Raw genomic sequence first — 17,691 nt, forward strand, 5'->3', positions numbered from 1 at the left:
TAAAATCAAACTGGTTATTGTCTATATTCATCACTTTTATTGGTTTTCTTTCAACCACATTTTCAAAAACCATCAATACCTGCTCACTTCGTATAACTGTTCTGTAAGAAGAACATAATGAAGGGTTTTCTTTCATCAAGTACACAATAGTGCTATATACCTAATCTTCAAGGATAATTCCTTCTTCCCAGACATGTATACACAATGTCGTTGTCCACCTGATAGTGCACGGTCTTATGTAATCCTGTGGGATTTCCGTGTTAATTCTTGACCACTATTATTAAATATTCTTCATAGTATTAAAAAAAAAGTGTCATTTTTTTTCTTATGCAATTTGAAGGTACATTGAAAATGTTAAGTCATTGTATAACCAACCACTAAAATGGCCAAGAAATTTAAGTGGTCATCTTGAAAATCACTGGAACATAGGCATGTAACATATTGTTATGGCTGTGGAAATTCGCATTACACCATGAAGGGCCCGTAGGTGAGATATCTCAAAGTACATGTGTAGTTAGCCCCAAACCCGTTGTCTAGAGGGGATCTATGTTATTCATTCGGGCTGCGACGCTTTGAGTTAGGCGTTTTTCTGTTCTATCTTTATTTTGAACCAACCACAACGCCGCTTCACAATAACCACAACCACACCTGCCTCTCACCACTCCGCCAGCAACCGTCAACATCTCCACGAACACAAAAGGGGAACAACAACAACTCCCGCCCCGATTTCTCTGGTAAACAAGAATGACGGTTGGAAACTCAACTCCCGCCCCGATTTTTCTGGTGGAATGTTCCCCCCCGCGTGCCGCGAAGGGAGGGGCGGGGTGCCGGGGAAAAAAAGGGCGCACGGAGGCGCCACTAAGGGAAGTCAGGTCAGGGCGGTCGGTGAGAGTGTCAGTATCAGTCGGCGGTTCATGGTCTTCTGCCCGTCTGGGACTTGGAGCAGCGGTTCGTAGAGCGACCCGCTCGTTGGAGCTTGCAGTCGGTGGAGAGTCCGGACGTCGCGGAGGGGACGCGGACTGGAGGTGCCGCTCTGCCAGCTGTGTCGCGCGGACCTGTGCGTTCGTACAAGGATCGCCGGAGAGAGCTCGCCCACCATCGCACCGCGAGGGTGCAGGTAACCTGCAACGGTCTCATGGGACTCGTTCGGTCTGCCAAGTCCCACGCCATAAAGGCCCACGGGCCCCGTCTGCCCCCTTGTCTTTGAGGGTGGCCTTTTCTTTTGTTTTTGTATGGATCTTGTGGCACCGTGTCTTGTAAAGTAGAACTGTATAAGTGTTGCCGTGTGTACGCGTTAGTCGGTCGTATTACATTTGCTTTTTGTGCATAATTGTTTAAATTGCTATATGTGCATTTTTCATTCCTGTATGGCTGTATATGTGTGCTCTCCGTGTGTCGTGTAAATAAAGTGCTTGCATGTTGAACTGTTCCCGTTTCACTTTGTCTTTTCTCCATTGACTCTCCATCCTGCTTCACGTAAAGGGTTCGTAGCGGGTGCAAGATCCCGGTAATTAATCTGAACCGTCGAGGTCGACGATAACACCACTCGGTTATCCCGATGGTACGGAACGGGCCGCCCAAGCGGCTCGTGTCCGGAGTCGACCTGCGGCGAGGTACGATCGCCCGGTTTACCATCTGCGTGGGTACTTAGGTAGGTCAAGTTTGGCGATAAACCCTATCCTACGCGGGTGGCCGATTGGCACGATTGTGGTGAGGTCGAAAGGCCCACCCGTGACTAGCTCCGGGCGAAAGTTCCCGGAGGGTCACGACTGAATTGTCCGTCGGGTGGGCGACGTGCACTGATTCGAGTCACGTGGCCGTTCGCACGCCGGCGGGTGCGAATTAGCAACAATATCAAACAATAAGGGCACTCTTTGGAGCGCATACCTCCGCCACGTAATGCCTGATCCACGAGAACATATCTGCCCCAATACATTTTTAAAATATCATTCTATACATCGTTTTTAGCCACATCTCTCAATTGTAAATTGAATAATACTAGAAACTGGATCTGGATTCGGATCTTCACCAAAATCGAATCAATTTGTCCTCGTCACACACCCAACCCGTCCACCAAGTTCCGTACAAATCCGTCCACAACTTTTTGAGATATCCTGGACACGAACAGAGAAACAGACGGGTGAAAACATGAACTCCTTCCACTTTCGGTGATGGATGTAACAAAGAACACTATCCTTTGATGTTACATTAAGATGACTATCCTAACTGCATCCCGCTGGAACTTAAAAATGATATATTTTTTAACAGGAGCAGGCCTTGTGCTTGGTACGATGGGCAAATAAACCTTGTCAATAGTTTCGTTACATGAGATGAATTTGTAATTACACAGATTTTACAGGCAGCATGTTCTCTTCCTCGTCCTTGGTGAGTTTTCTTGTATTTACATTCCAGTTAACATGTCATGCATACTGTACATCTTACATGACTATTGAAAAACAGTCACAGAGACTGAATAAAGGAGAAATCAATGCAGAAATCGATAGATACTGGGAAGGAAAGATATTCTGGACATAAAAAAGCATCAGAACAAGCTTGGGTTAAACCACAAAGATGCCAAATACTGTTTCCACATGGTCAGTGGTGGGTTTTCATCACAGGCTATCTCAAAGCAACAGTGAAGCTCAAAAGTCACGTCGAGACCTCCTTGTGAGATCACAGCAAGTATAATGTGCACTGAGTGTGGTGCTGTGATGTACTCAAAGAGCGAAAGTGCTGCTTTGATAGAAATCTAAGTAAATAAATGTGGGGAAATTTTCATTCTCCGAATACAAACGAGTGATGTTGAAGTGAAGTGAGCAGATCTTTTAAGGCACCCAAATTCCTTGTGAAAAGATAGGATATGATGGGGAAATTAGCTTCTTCTTCTTTTGTATGTCACACAAGGCATCATTGGCTGAGGGCACAGCTCTGCCGCTGATGCAGTGCCCCCTATATGTTGGGGAAGGAATTTGGAAATTGTTCATGTGGTGGCGGCGATAGGTAGCCGATTCTTCACGAAGGACACCGTTGGATCTTTCATGTCAACCAACTAATGCTGGCAGACGAGACACCCAGTTCAACGTCCATCCGAGGGATGGTGCACACATTGATAAATCACCTGGGAAAGTAGCAACAGCAGCAATTGTCTGAAAAATTCCATCTTTGGAACTACAGAGACCAATTGTGACTGCACAAGTGTACTTGCGAGCAGAAAAAAGAACAGTAAGACCACATGAGGATCTTTCTAAAATATCGCTGATGTCGCATTCATAATTGCTGACATAAGTTACAGCAATGGCTGAAATGGAACATAAACACACTTTACTGGTTTGGCAGGAACAAGAAAAATGGGTGCATTGCATTGTAAAGTAAATAATGATGCTACATCCTGTTGCTACATTTATATACATAGTCTAGGCTCGTGAAAGAAGAGACAGAGAGAGACAGAGACAGAGACAGCGAGAGACAGAGACAGCGAGAGAGAGAGACAGCGAGAGAGAGAGAGAGAGAGAGAGAGAGAGAGAGAGAGAGAGAGAGAGAGAGAGAGAGAGAGAGAGAGAGAGAGAGAGAGAGAGAGAGAGAGAGAGAGAGAGAGAGAGAGAGAGACAGCGACAGCGAGAGAGAGAGAGACAGCGACAGCGAGAGAGAGAGAGAGACAGCGAGACAGCGAGAGAGAGAGACAGCGAGAGAGAGAGAGAGACAGCGAGAGAGAGAGAGAGAGATAGCGAGAGAGAGCGAGAGAGAGACAGCGAGAGAGAGAGACAGCGAGATAGCGAGAGAGACAGCGAGAGAGAGAGAGAGACAGCGAGAGAGAGAGAGAGAGAGAGAGAGAGACAGCGAGAGAGAGAGAGACAGCGAGAGAGAGAGAGAGACAGCGAGAGAGAGAGAGAGAGACAGCGAGAGAGAGAGAGAGACAGCGAGAGAGAGAGAGACAGCGAGAGAGAGAGAGACAGCGAGAGAGACAGAGAGAGAGCGAGAGAGACAGAGAGACAGCGAGAGAGACAGAGAGACAGCGAGAGAGCGAGAGAGCGAGAGAGACAGAGAGACAGCGAGGGAGACAGAGAGACAGCGAGGGAGACAGAGAGACAGCGAGGGAGACAGAGAGACAGCGAGGGAGACAGAGAGACAGCGAGGGAGACAGAGAGACAGCGAGGGAGACAGAGAGACAGCGAGGGAGACAGAGAGACAGCGAGGGAGACAGAGAGACAGCGAGGGAGACAGAGAGACAGCGAGGGAGACAGAGAGACAGCGAGGGAGACAGAGAGACAGCGAGGGAGACAGCGAGAGAGACAGCGGGAGAGACAGCGAGAGAGACAGCGAGAGAGACAGCGAGAGACACAGAGAGAGACAGAGAGAGAGACAGAGAGAGAGAGAGAGAGAGACACAGAGAGAGAGACAGAGAGAGAGAGACAGAGAGAGACAGAGAGAGAGACAGAGAGAGACAGAGAGAGAGACAGAGAGACATAGAGACAGAGAGAGAGACAGAGAGACAGAGAGACAGAGAGACAGAGAGACAGAGAGACAGAGAGAGAGAGACAGAGAGAGACAGAGAGACAGAGAGACAGAGAGACAGAGAGACAGAGAGAGACAGACTTGACTTTTATTACAAAAGTATAAAAAACAATTTGCAAAGAAGAACCATTTTTTCATAAGGACACAAAAGTTGCATGTTTAAGAATACTGTACAAGGTTACATCATGATAGCAAAAGTGATCAGTCTGTAATTAAGAGACAATTTCGAACAGTTCAAAGTGCATCATTTAGAGCCCACACACTTTTAAAAATGCACATTTTGTTTGTGAAGGTGTAAAAAGAAAATTCCATTTTGATACGGGCAAAAACGATTCCTTTAAACAAAGCCAGAAGGTTATCAGCACACCCTGAAATATTTTCAATTTTTGCTTTCCTTGTGCGATAAATTGACTTCTTTGCAGTGGCAATGAGAAAATTGGCCAAAATCACTTCCAGTGGATGTGTTTTGGATTCAAAGCCAAAAATAAAAACTTTTAAAGTGAAGTTCAAAGAAAGCTTTGAGCACAATTCACAAAGCAAACCAAACAAAGGGATCAAGCGTGCACATTCAACATAAGCATGTGACAAGGTCTCGAGAGTTCCACAGAAGGGACAATGGTCAGGTATTTCAGAGGAGAAAACATGCAGAAGTTTATTGGTCGGTAATACCCAATATGCCAGACTCCAAGACAGGTCAGCAGTTTTCTTTGGGATGAGAACATGGTAAAAGGCTTTCCAGTTAGGTTGGAAGGGGTATTCTGGAGGAAAGTAGTTGTGCCACTTCCTTGACTGCCAAGTTCCTAAAGAAGGTCAAATTGCTTTCATACAGGACTGGTAAATGTGGTGTTTTCTCAGACCTACTTGTGGTGCGATTCCAAAATGTATTCTTGGTAAATGTTTTACAATTGAACCGGAAATCATGACAGTGGGAGTGAGTACGAGATTTGGGAAGAGAGGATTTGATTTGCGAACAGTTGAGCCATCGCCAGTGCGAGGAGATCTCTCCCAGTGTACCTTAACTCTCTGGTACACCTGAAGTACTTCACATAATAAAAAAGATACTTGGCGCTAGGACCGTATGCCAACCTTAGTTGCTAGTGCTACAGCACTCAACCATCTCGTGTTGTCAATCATAACATCAGAAACACAATGGACACCGTTCTGAATAAAATGATCGATAAAAGAATGCTTTGTTCTTATTATTTCAAAAAGAGAGTTGTAAAACAGAGGTTCATTCAAAAACATATCTTTGGTGGAGGAAAGATAATCACGGTCGACTATAAAAACACGCCAAGCATTTAAAATGCTGTTATAAAAAGGTGGAAGCAAGGACAAATCAAGACATTTCATATTCATTAAAAATAATCCTGATTAAAAGTCAAGCATACCAGCTTGACGAAGGATGGGAAAGGCGGCGGACCTCCAGACTAAGTCCGACGACCGTAGAGAAGCCGCCAGATTGAGGCGACGCTGAAGGCCATTGCCCTGCACGCAATGTCCAGAAGACCCTGTCCACCTTCCTCCAATGGAAGATTCAGGATCTGTGGACGAAGCCAGTGATTTCCACTCCAGAAAAAAATTGTTAAGGTTTTCTGTATGTTCAACAAAAAATGTTCAGGGGGTGATATGGCTTTGATCCTGTGCCACAATATAGATGCTGCTAAGTTGTTGATGACCAGGACTCGGCCTCGATAAGAGAGCAAAGTCAGTAAGCCTTTCTATTTCAGCAGCTTTTGTTTGAGGGCTTCAGCGAGACCCATCCAATTATTTGCTTGTGTTGCTGCATCACCGATGAAAACACCAAGGTACTTCATTCCGTTGTTCGACCAGGTGAGGCGTTCCGGAAGAACAGGCATGGGCCGATCCACAGTGCCTGGCACTTGTTCCAGTTTATTGCAGCTGAAGAAGCTAAACCATAATAGTTCAAGCAGTCCACCAGTTTCTTGATCTCCTTGCTTGTGCATACAATAACACAAATATCATCAGCATAGGCAGAAATTTTCACAGGTTTTACTTGCAGCTTTGTGTAACCAGTTAAGAAGCTGCGAACTTTGATTAGGAAAGGCTCGATAGTAAGAGAGTACAAAATGCCAGACAAAGGACATCCTTGACGGATACCCCTTCCAACCTTTACAAGTGAAGTCAGTTCAGAGTTTACTCTGAGTACTGAGGAAATGCCATGATAAAAAGAGTTTTATAAGGGAGGTAAACTTGGGACCAAGTCCAAAACACTCGAGAACCTTGAAAAGATATGCATGACTGACACGGTCAAAAGCTTTCTCTTGGTCGAGCATAATCAAACCAAGATTATCATTTTTCGCTTTACACACATCCCAAAGATCCCTTATTTGGAATATGTTATCATGTATCTGTCTGTTAGGGATACAGTAGGACTGATCACTTTGAATCAAAGATTCTAGAAGGGGGGAGATGCGTCGAGCTAGAGCTTTGGAAAATATTTTATAGTCAGAAGTTAAAAGAGAGATTGGGCGCCAGTTGCCAACGAGCTGAGGGTCCCCTTTTTCGGTAATAAAGTAATTACTGCTCTACGACAGCTCATTGGCAATTCCCCACATTGTAAAGAACGAGTAAAGACCTCCAAAAGCTCTGGACCTCGTAAGGACCAAAAGGATTTGTAAAACTCGACTGGGAGGCCGTCGAGTCCAGGAGATTTTCCAGTCGGCAGAGAAGCCAGCGAGAGTGTAAGTTCTTCCAAGGAAGGTAAGGAATCAAGCTGGTCCCTTTGAGTAGCACTTAACGTGGGTAGATCAGACGTGAAATATCGTATCGCATCATTGTCAACATCATTTGCCATAAACACGTCTGAGAAGAAGTAAGAGAATTCCCTCTTTATGCTATTTTGTGATGTCACGATGTCCCCAGTTGAGAGCCTTCGGGTTTCAATTTGCCTTTGATGGGTGGTCTTTTTATCAAAATGAAAGAAAATTTTTGTTGGCGAGTCAAAATTATAAATCTGATCCATCCGTAATCGGATCATAGCACCTTTCACTTGATAGTCAACAAGATCATTTAAAAGGGCCTTTTTCCAGTAGCAGATGGTTATTTGTTGCACTGGGGTTATTTGCAACATCAGATTGTAATTTCAGTATTTATTTTTTGAGTACAATCCTTTCCTTTTTTGCACTAAAAGATGAGAAGTGTTTAAACTGTTGGCAAAAGACGGCAATCTGTGCCTTTGCGTAGTCCCACCATAATCTAGGGCTACTTAAACTATTCTTTCGTTCGATGAGGCTATTCCAAAACACCCTAAAGGCTTCACAAAAATTAACATTCTCAAGTAACATGATGTGAAACTTCCAATACGGAGTGCCATGTTGCTGCAAAGCAAGCTTAAAGGAGAATGTTGTAACCAAATGATCAGAGAAAAGAGAAGGCACGATATCAGATTTTAATATCTTATCAAGCATTGTAGCATTGACATAAATTCTGTCTAACCAAGCTCAAGTGTGTCTCTGGGACACACATCATAACTAGGTGAACTGACGTTGTCTGGGGTGTTGGATACGCCAAACATCCATGAGTCCCACAGTTTTTATAATTTTTTTCCAAAGTTTTGGCAGATTTTCGATGTGGCTCCACACTGTTTCTGTCACAAGCAGGGTCAAGGGGACAGTTGAAGTCACCACTCAGTATAAAGCAACAGTTCAAGTCAATTGTGCTTAGAAAGGCCTCTAGGTTAAGGAAGAAGTTATACTTTTCAGCATTCTCATTGGGGCCATAAATGTTTACAAAAATAACGATTTGATTGTTGGCAATGAACTGAAGACAAGCCAGACGTCCAGGAATTATTTCATTAAAATGAACTTGCGAGAGTGTTAATGAAGGAGAGACAAAGAAGGCAATCCCGGCAGTGAAGGAATTTATATCACTGAAGAACCACTGACCCTTCCCCATTGGACTTGGGCAGTCAGATCTCCATGCGTCTCTTGCAATAACAAGACGTCCAGGTGCAAACGCGGAGTGAGGTCTTTTACCTGAACTTTGCGTTCTAAACTAGAACCACCATTAATGTTTAGACTTCCGAAATTGACATTCATGTGCTTAAAAAGGTAAAGAAGAAAAATAAATAAATAAGAGAAACACCATAAGGACCTCACTTAAGAAGCTCCTGTCGAGCTTTCTGGATCATTTTATTTTAACCTGCGTTTCTGAGCCTCAGTGAAGTTTGGGGTGACAGGGTTACGCACAATTTCTTTCAATTTAATAATCAACACCGGAAGATCAGGGAAATGATCTTTCAGTTCAATATTTCTTACGATAAGAGTCCTCAAGAAGTCCCGAAGCTCGTCATCCGAAGGTCTGCTTTCAGCCTTTAGAATCTGCGAGGAGTCATCTTGACCTTCACCATCAGATGTCTCACATGGGGAACCGATAGGTGTTTCAGTTTCATTGTGAGCATCACATGATTGCTCGGTTTCAATGAAACAATCCTCTTCAGGAGCCTTATATTATATCAGAGTTACGTCTGGGGATTCTTGGGAATGTAAGAGAGGGGACTCCAAGCTTGTCCATGACACGGCCACGGTGCTCGGGTCATGAGTATCACTCTCCATTGGTGGATTTACACTATCCTCCCTCGTTTCCTCAGTGTCCTTATTTGTCTCATTTAATGCTTTATTAGAGAAAGACTGTAAAAGTTTCTCTTCCTCCTGTGACTGTTGGATATGGAAGCAGTCTACATTAGGAACGTCCTTGTGTGAGCGGACGCTCTCTGTGGGGTTGGAGACGCTGATTGTCAAGTTCAATATGATTGCTTTATTGATGATGTTTGAACAAGCGGGACGTTTCTGGGTTATTTTCTTCTTCCAGAAATGCAAATCTGTTATTACATGGGATTCCAGTAATTACATTTTCACTGATTTGCCTTTTACCAGAAGGTGACACACGTGGTGCGAGGGATTTACGTTTTTTAACTTTTGAGACGGTAATGAACCCCTTACTTACACTGTCCATTAGCTCATCGGGAGGGGGCGTGTCCACTTGTTCGGTTAATTTATCCTGCACGTCACTGGGAGGGGGGGGGTGTCCACTTGTTGAACGAGTTTGGCCTGTCTGTCACTGGGAGGGGGGGTGTCCACTTGTTGAACGAGTTTGGCCTGTCCGTCATTGGGAGGGGGGGGTGTCCACTTGTTGAACGAGTTTGGCCTGTCCGTCATTTGGAGGGGGTGTATCAACTTGTTCGGTTAATTTATCCTGCACGTCACTGGGAGGGGGCGTGTCCACTTGTTGAACGAGTTTGGCCTGTCCGTCATTGGGAGGGGGCGTGTCCACTCGTTCAGCCGGTTTATCCTGTCCGTTGGTTGAAAGGGAAACGTTAACATTAATCTGTGAGTCGTCGTTATTCGGTTCGGCCGTGGAAAGCTGCGTTTTCCAAAGAGGGCAAAACTGTTTCATGTGTCCCACTGCACCACAACCAAAGCACTTCAGGGTGTCAGTGTTAACATATACTTGGTGGTCGTGACTATTTACAGTGAACTTTAAAATGACGTTCAGAGAGGGATAATCCTTGTTGAGTACCATAAATACTTGTCTACGGAAACCCATCACGTGACTGGCACGTTCGTCTTTGCAGCCAAAGGGAGCATTATTAGAGGGGACACGCAGTGTCCATAGCGCTGCAGCGATTTCAGGATTAAATCACCGCTCAGGAATGGCGGAACATTTGAGATAACCACTTTCTGAGTAGGAGTATCTAAAGGATACGTCATCACAAAGTGTCCAGAGTCGAGGGACAGGCCTTGTTGGACGATGAGAGCGACGTGCTCTTCGTCGGACACAAACACGATAACCCGTTTATTCATGCGCGACGCGGCTCGTACCTCATCAAACCCGATAAATGTTCCCGATCGCGAGAACAATCGCCTCCACAGAAACGTCCCCGGGTGGAGAGCAGGCGACGCCATTTTTTCACGATAACCGTTCGAACGCGGAATATCGCTGCGAACGAGCGGCCGCCATGTTTCACCACACGACGACCGACGTCTTCTTCACTCAGGAGGAGGAAGTCACCAAAACACCCCAACCTTTCCCGAACTTTGGGAAAGGGAGCGCGAACCGAACAAAATAAGGAAAGATAAAGAGAAAAATAAAAAAAAGCAAAAGAAAGGTTTAAAGCGAAAAGTTTTTGAAGCGACGAACAGGGAGGGAACCGCCTAGAAAACCGACGATACCCGAAGTAGCGCCGCGACGGCGACGACGACCTCTCCCTCTCCCTCTCCCTCTCCCTCTCCCTCTCCCTCTCCCTCTCCCTCTCCCTCTTCTCCACACAGAGGGGAAACACGAGAATACCTCACGAACAAACAACACGAACACAGGGAGTGAAATGGGCAATGTGGGAACACAAACCAGCACAACGGAGGACAGGAACTCACGACACGAAGCAAGCAGCCGCCATGACAGAAGGAGAGAAGGAGAGAAGGAGAGAAGGAGAGAAGGAGAGAAGGAGAGAAGGAGAGAAGGAGAGAAGGAGAGAAGGAGAGAAGGAGAGAAGGGAGATAGATTTGGTCATGATGACCGACAGCTGTCCTTGGTGAGACTGGTTTCACACGAGAAAGGCATTTTTACTGGTCAAACAAAATACTACAAGCAGACAGGAAGGGGAGTGGAGGAGAGGTGGGAGATAGAACATTAGTTGACAGGTCCTGGTAAGAATGTGATTATATACTTTTTTAATACAAAGAAATGAATATAAGGAATTGATTATATGAAGAGGCAGTGAGTACATGGGTTAAATGAACCAGTGAGTACAGGCAAAGAAAAGACAACTTGTTTAAAAAGGAATATTCCCTGGGATATATTTATAGTGGGGCTGGGATTCAAACCCAGGCTGGACAGCTCATAATTGTGTGTGCATACTTGTAAGCTATCCTGCCAGCATCGAATACTATTGTACAGAAAAAAAATCCTTACTTTTGGATGAACTTGGCTTTCGATTTCTTTATTTTGCTGAAACTTGTGTGATCGGTTGGACAGCCAGGAAGAAAAGCATTAGCATTTGCCTACTCTGAGCTGTTTAGTCTGGATTTGATTCCTCAGGGAATCTAACTAAAGTAAGGCAATGTCTCCGGATCTGTATGTGCGTTCCTTATGGCCTCTAAATGGTCAAATTTATTTCACCCCCCTTCTGGTGAAACTCCCCAAATCCAGGAACACTGCTCATCTCCACTCATTCGTTCCTCCCTTTTCCTGCCTGTGGAACCAACTTCCACATTCTCTTCAATCTCATTCTTCCATATACCTGTTCACCACCATCTCAGATCATCCCCATCCAAAACCATGACCCTTTCTACCCCTGTTAACTCACCACCATCTCAGATCATCCCCATCCAAAACCATGACCCTTTCTACCCCTGTTAACTCCCCACCCACCCTAATCCCTCCGCATTTAAAATTTAGTTTTCCCTCCTTAGAGTTTCCTTCTGTATCCACCTTGTCCACCCTATGCATCCTCTCCTGCCCTTAATTCCTCTCCATTTCCCATTTTTGTCCACCTCCCTCTATCTTGGCCTTCAACTCTGCTGTTGGTGTTTTCTCTCTCTCTCTCTCTCTCTCTCTCTCTCTCTCTCTCTCTCTCTCTCTCTCTCTCTCTCTCTCTCTCTCCGTCCTCTCTCCGTCTCTCTCTCTCTCTCTCTCTCCGTCCTCTCTCTCTCTCTCTCTCTCTCTCTCTCTCTCTCTCTGTTCTCCCAGACCATACACATACATATATATCGGAAAATGTAAGCTTAGTTTAGTGCAAATCATTGTGGGTGTTACCACATCTCAGTGTTTTGGACTCCGTGGTACCACGTAATAAATGTTGTTTGATCAAATGTACTTTCCTTGTGGACAGTGGATTATTTGTGGATTGTAAATTTGAGTAATAGTATTTACCTCGAGTGGGGTTTTTTAAATTCCACAACACTGTCACCCTGGTGTTTCGGAGCACCATCATGCTGGAGGGCTCGCTTGCGTGCAGTGCTTCTTGGTGTGCGTTACATATCCCACAGTGTCTTTTACAAGAAGAGTAGGCCTGCTATTGCCGGCACCCTAAACAAATACCAAATTCCCACACATTCAGTCGAGTATCCTCTATAATAGTGGTGATCTGTCCAGCATTGGTTCAAGCTTGAAACTCGATATAAGAGTGATCAACTTCTGAGTGTGAATCGGATGCCTCGGCGATCGAGGGACTGAGAAAACGTACCATAAACTTTGACATTGCTGCTGTGCTGTACAGCAATGGGTCCTGCAGCAGCCTGGACTGTGAGCCGAGTTTCTCCGGGTACACTCAAGCTCGTCACGATGTCCTCGGTAAGTGTTAAGACCGGCTGTAAACAAAGAAAAATAATTTTTGCACGCTATTCAATGGTTGTTGGTCGATGTTATAAAGATGTGTCCATATTTCAGTGGACAGACATTTTTTTTCTCCATGACTGTTTCAATGTACAAAATGAGATGAAAGAGAGAAATATTGCAATAAGCTAGGCAGCAAAACTGATCGCCTATTGGTCCCCTCCACATTTTATAATTGTTTAGAGATCAGCCAGAACTGGACCTGTGTGGCTACAGCATACGTTTCTTGCAAGAAACATTGTGGTGGACATCAAGACATGGAACTCTTGTTCATTTATAATTTCTTATGGAAAGTAGGTATTCACAGTAAGACCTATATGGGTGATGATTAAGCTCAATTACATTTTTTTTTTTGATTTTCAACGTTCCTTAAAGTCTTGATGTTGATCAATCAATCAACAGATGCAATTTTCTCCTTGTGGCAGTTAAGAGCAGGCAGAAAAGGAAGTGAGTTCTGAGGGTATAAAGTAAAAGCTGAGGGTTGTAAGTTCAAAATGCTGTGACTATATATCTTCCAAAAAGCCACAGGCTTCAAAAGCACTGAGAAGAGAAAGGGAATAAAGTGTTTCATTCCCTTGAATGTAATAAAATTTAATAAATAATGCCAATAAGACAAGAGGTTCAGGAAGCCTTCGCCCTTCTGGGCCCAAAGGAACAAAATGATCTCAAGAAGTGAAACCTGATTACCAAAGCTTTCTCAGAGTTTTCATGTAAAAGGGTTTCATTATTGATGCTCGCTGTAAGAAAAATTATTCTTTAGAATAACGAGTCGAGTGGCTTAATGACACCATCATAACACATTGGTAAAAGGACAATATATTTTTACACGAGCAATGCATGGGCTCGCATATTCAAAAATTGAAAGCTCCAAAAAGTCTGGTTTGCAGTGAGTTATATTATAAGCCTGGCGTTGGCTTAACGGTTAAGGCGGCTGCCTTAACCATAATCCTACAAACATATTTGATGACCTAATCTTACCAACCGGGTCTTTTCAGACCCTAACTCAAAACCATTCAATTTCACTAAATCTGCCAAGTTTCACATCAACGACGAAACATGGTGTTTTATTGATAAAGTCAACAAACATCTAAAAATAAAAATAAATATAAAATCTAAAATTAACCGACCAACGGGAATCTTTTATGACCCCAACGAAGAATCACTAAATTTCATTCAATCTGCTGAAATTTCACATCAATGAGGAAACATATTTTGATTGGATGATGTTTTCATGATAACATAAACAAATATAAGCATAAAATTTTTTTTGGAGGACTTGCTCAACACAAATACCATATGAAATAATCATATATGCAAAAAATAAAATAAAAAAATAAAAACAGCTGGGGTGTTTTTGGACCCCAGAAAGTATTTGCTTGTGACTCTGGACAGCAAGGTGGGATCTTAAAACATCAAATATATTTATTACCGACATATGGGTGAAAAAACTAATGAAACATGAAATACATTGTTTAACTAATATAGAAATAACGCACCAAAATGTATGCCTGGCATCCAAAAGACCCCTGTTGGTAGCAATTAGGGATAAGATCTTCGAATCTTGAGTTTGAGCCCTTAAAAATCATTAAATAACACAAGGTGGGTTGACTCAGCCTGTCATCCTTCTGAGGTCAGCGAAATGAGTACCAGTGTACTGGTAAAAGAGGGCACTGCATCAGTGGCACAGCCATGCTCCCAGCAATGATGCAACCAGCAGCCACAGGCTGCATTATGTCACGACCTCAAAATTTCTTTAAAAGGGTATATACCTTTCCTTTTCTTCTTCTTTACAGGAGCAAAGCTCATAATAACATTATACATATATATATATATATATATATATATATATATATATATATATATATATATATATATATATATATATATTGTTGCGGAGCCAGGTATCGGTTGCGAGCACGACCGCTAGGTGGGCTGGTGGGGTCGACTCTACCGAACACCCGGAATCTAGATCGTACCTTTCGGAAAACTCCGAGGGTACGGGTCCCTTACTGGACCGTGAATCGTCAATAATTCCACCACGTGGTCCAGGGATATTTGCCAATCTTCAAATACCTAGAGATCCACGTGACGAGTTACTGAGTATTCACACCCTCGACGGCCCTCGTACGAGTAGAGCCATTAGTGTGCCCGACCCGTGCGCAACCAGAGCGGACGGTTGCTGAAGTTCCGTCAGTCCAAATGTACATTTACAGTGGCAACAGCCTTTGTAATTCACCAACACGTGCCATACGAAGCCAATGGAAGAAACACAGCAATGAACTGAAACATTTAACAAATGTATTTATTTATAATGGGGGGAAGAGGGGGGAGTACGCAAGAAGCAGAGTTAACACGACTAATAGAGAAGCAAGTATGTACAGCAAAGAGCACTTAAACAATTCCTACTTAAAGACAGGCTCACACACAGACGCACACCCAAAGAAACAGACCCAAAATGGTCTTTATTATCCCTTCAGCTCGGAGGAAAGTCGAGCTGAAGGACGAGAAAGTCACAGGCTACCTGGCCGCACCACGCGGCTCGACGTCCAGACCTTCCCGGAGCACCAGTTGGAACGAAAGGACCAAGGGCAGCCGACACAGGCCATGGCAGCCAACACAGGCCATGCCAGCGACGAGATGACCTGGGAACCAGAGCATGCCAGCGACGAGATGCCTTTCGCCCAGCCTCGAGAGATGCGTTTTGAACGGGCGCAAATTCTTCTTCTCTCACTCGAGCAGATCCCCTCGAGAGATGTGGTTTCAACGGGATCAAATTATTCCTCTTCGTGCTCGAGCAGATCCCCTCGATAGATGCGGTTTCAACGGGCATGAATTCTTCCTCTCTCGCTCGAGCAGATTCCCACCGAGAGATGCGGTTTCAACGGGCGAGAATTCTTCCTCTCTCGCTCAAGCAGATTTCTACCGAGAGATGCGGTTTCAATGGGCGCGAATTCTTCCTCTCTCGCTCGATCAGATTTCTACCGAGAGATGCGGTTTCAATGGGCGCGAATTCTTCCTCTCTCGCTCGAGCAGATTTCCATTGAGAGATGCGGTTTCAACGAGCGTGAATGCTTTCTATCTCGCTCGAGGAGATTCACACCGAGAAATGCGGTTTCAACGGGCGCGAATTCTTCCTCTCTCACTCGAGCAAATTCACATGATTATTTCCTATCCATTCCTTTTATCGCTCTCGGGCGCGGTTCGCTCAGGTGTGGCCCGTCCCCAGTGGGTGGGACACGATGCATTGCCTTACTTGGCGCGCAGCCAAGCGAATCGGTTCATGACCATATTTGGGAATGGAATTCCATCCCCGAACAAATTCCGAACATGCCCGCATTCCAGCGAGCGTGCGGAGAATGTCAGGAGCAGAGTGTTGTCGCTGTGAGAGCGAAGATGGCGTTGTTGTTGTAGTTGGAGATATAGTAGCAGTAGTTGTTGTGAGTGATGTAAAAATCCTAACTATCAAAATAACTCACAGCACATGTACATTTATTCACCCATTAAACGGGGGACGGGGACCCGAACTAAAAAACACATACTTACCGATATCACTGTTCTATAGGACCTGTATTTTGAGTGCTCATGGCTTCCAGATTCGTAACAATATATATATATATATATATATATATATATATATATATATATATATATATATATATATATATATATATATATATGAATGTAACAATGAACACTGGGGCCCCACAAGGATGTGTTCATTCACTGTTGCTTTTTATTTTGTAGACAAACATTTATATTTCACACTCAAACAATGTTAGCATTTTAAAATATGCAGATGACACTGATTGTTGGGTTTCTTCAAGGCAGTGAACTGGAGTGTAGAAACACTATTCAGAATTTTATTATATGGTGTTGTGAAAATTTCCTTCTTAATTTACACATTCAAAATATTAAAGAGATGATTTTGACTTCAGGAAATCTTCAGGAAATCTTTGACTTCAGGAAATCCAAACCTCAGTTACCCCCGAGTCATGATCAACAACATTAATATTGAAACTGTTCACTCCTAAAAGTATTTAGATATAATCACTCATGATAATCTATCATGGTCAGAAAACTGTAAATCACTCATGGTCTCCAAATAACAACACTTGTACTTTCTTAGGCAACTGAAATCATTTGAGGTAGATAAAACCATAATGAGGCTTTTCTATGCATCAGTAATTGAGTGTTATCTTGTATGGTTGTTGTGTCTGGTTTCGTGGTTTTAAAAAGGGTGTTTTAGTAAAACTACAGCTGTTAGCAACACAATATATATTTTTTTAACTATAGCAAAACAGACTGGAAAGATCCTCGGAGGAAAGATAGGTATAAGTGTCATTTCTCATTAACGAGTTTGAACGAAGGCTAAATCCATTGTGCAAAATAGTATCTTCACACTACATACATTATATGAACAGATGAGGTCTGGTGGGAGGTTAACAGGTTTGATGTGCAGAAACAGTAGATTTTTACAATCATTTGTCCCATTTTATGATAGGGTTTATATTGTGCGTTGGTGATATTGAAGGAGTCATTGGGTGGTGGTGGGGATGCCCTAGTTGTCTGTTGAATTGTCCTCCTTGTGCAATTTTGATAGCTCGATCAAGGGTTGGTCTTTTGTTTTTGTCATCATTTATAAATAGCAGGTGCTACCTGGCACTGCCCAGGGGAGGGGTACTTGACACTTCCTGACTTCGTGAGCTTTTCACGGTGGTGGTTTCAGGACGTGTTGGACATTGAAAAGCTTTGGAGTTATTGGCCTCAAGGTGGTTACCTTTTGCCTGTGGGCAGTCGGCAGCACTAGCTAACCCACGTCCTAATATA

The 17,691-nt window shown here is 43.9% G+C and overlaps 1 protein-coding gene across 4 annotated transcripts in view; it reads right to left on the bottom strand.

Annotated features, from left to right (window-relative positions):
- Window positions 1-17,691, bottom strand: part of LOC147016127 (VPS10 domain-containing receptor SorCS3-like) — a 999,683-nt gene that overhangs the window by 108,456 nt on the left and 873,536 nt on the right. For all 4 annotated transcript variants that reach the window (XR_015050022.1, XM_085848866.1, XM_085848865.1 and 1 more), the window contains one exon: window positions 12,716-12,839. Coding sequence is in view for 3 of the 4 variants with exons in the window: in XM_085848866.1 (XP_085704992.1) it covers window positions 12,716-12,839 (124 nt within the window). In the remaining variant the exon portion in view is untranslated. The remainder of the gene's footprint in view (window positions 1-12,715; window positions 12,840-17,691) is intronic.

This window comes from Eptatretus burgeri, chromosome 12 (genome assembly GCF_056783735.1).
Source record: "Eptatretus burgeri isolate ZD-2024b chromosome 12, Ebu_testis_v1, whole genome shotgun sequence".
NCBI classification, from domain to species: domain Eukaryota; kingdom Metazoa; phylum Chordata; class Myxini; order Myxiniformes; family Myxinidae; genus Eptatretus; species Eptatretus burgeri.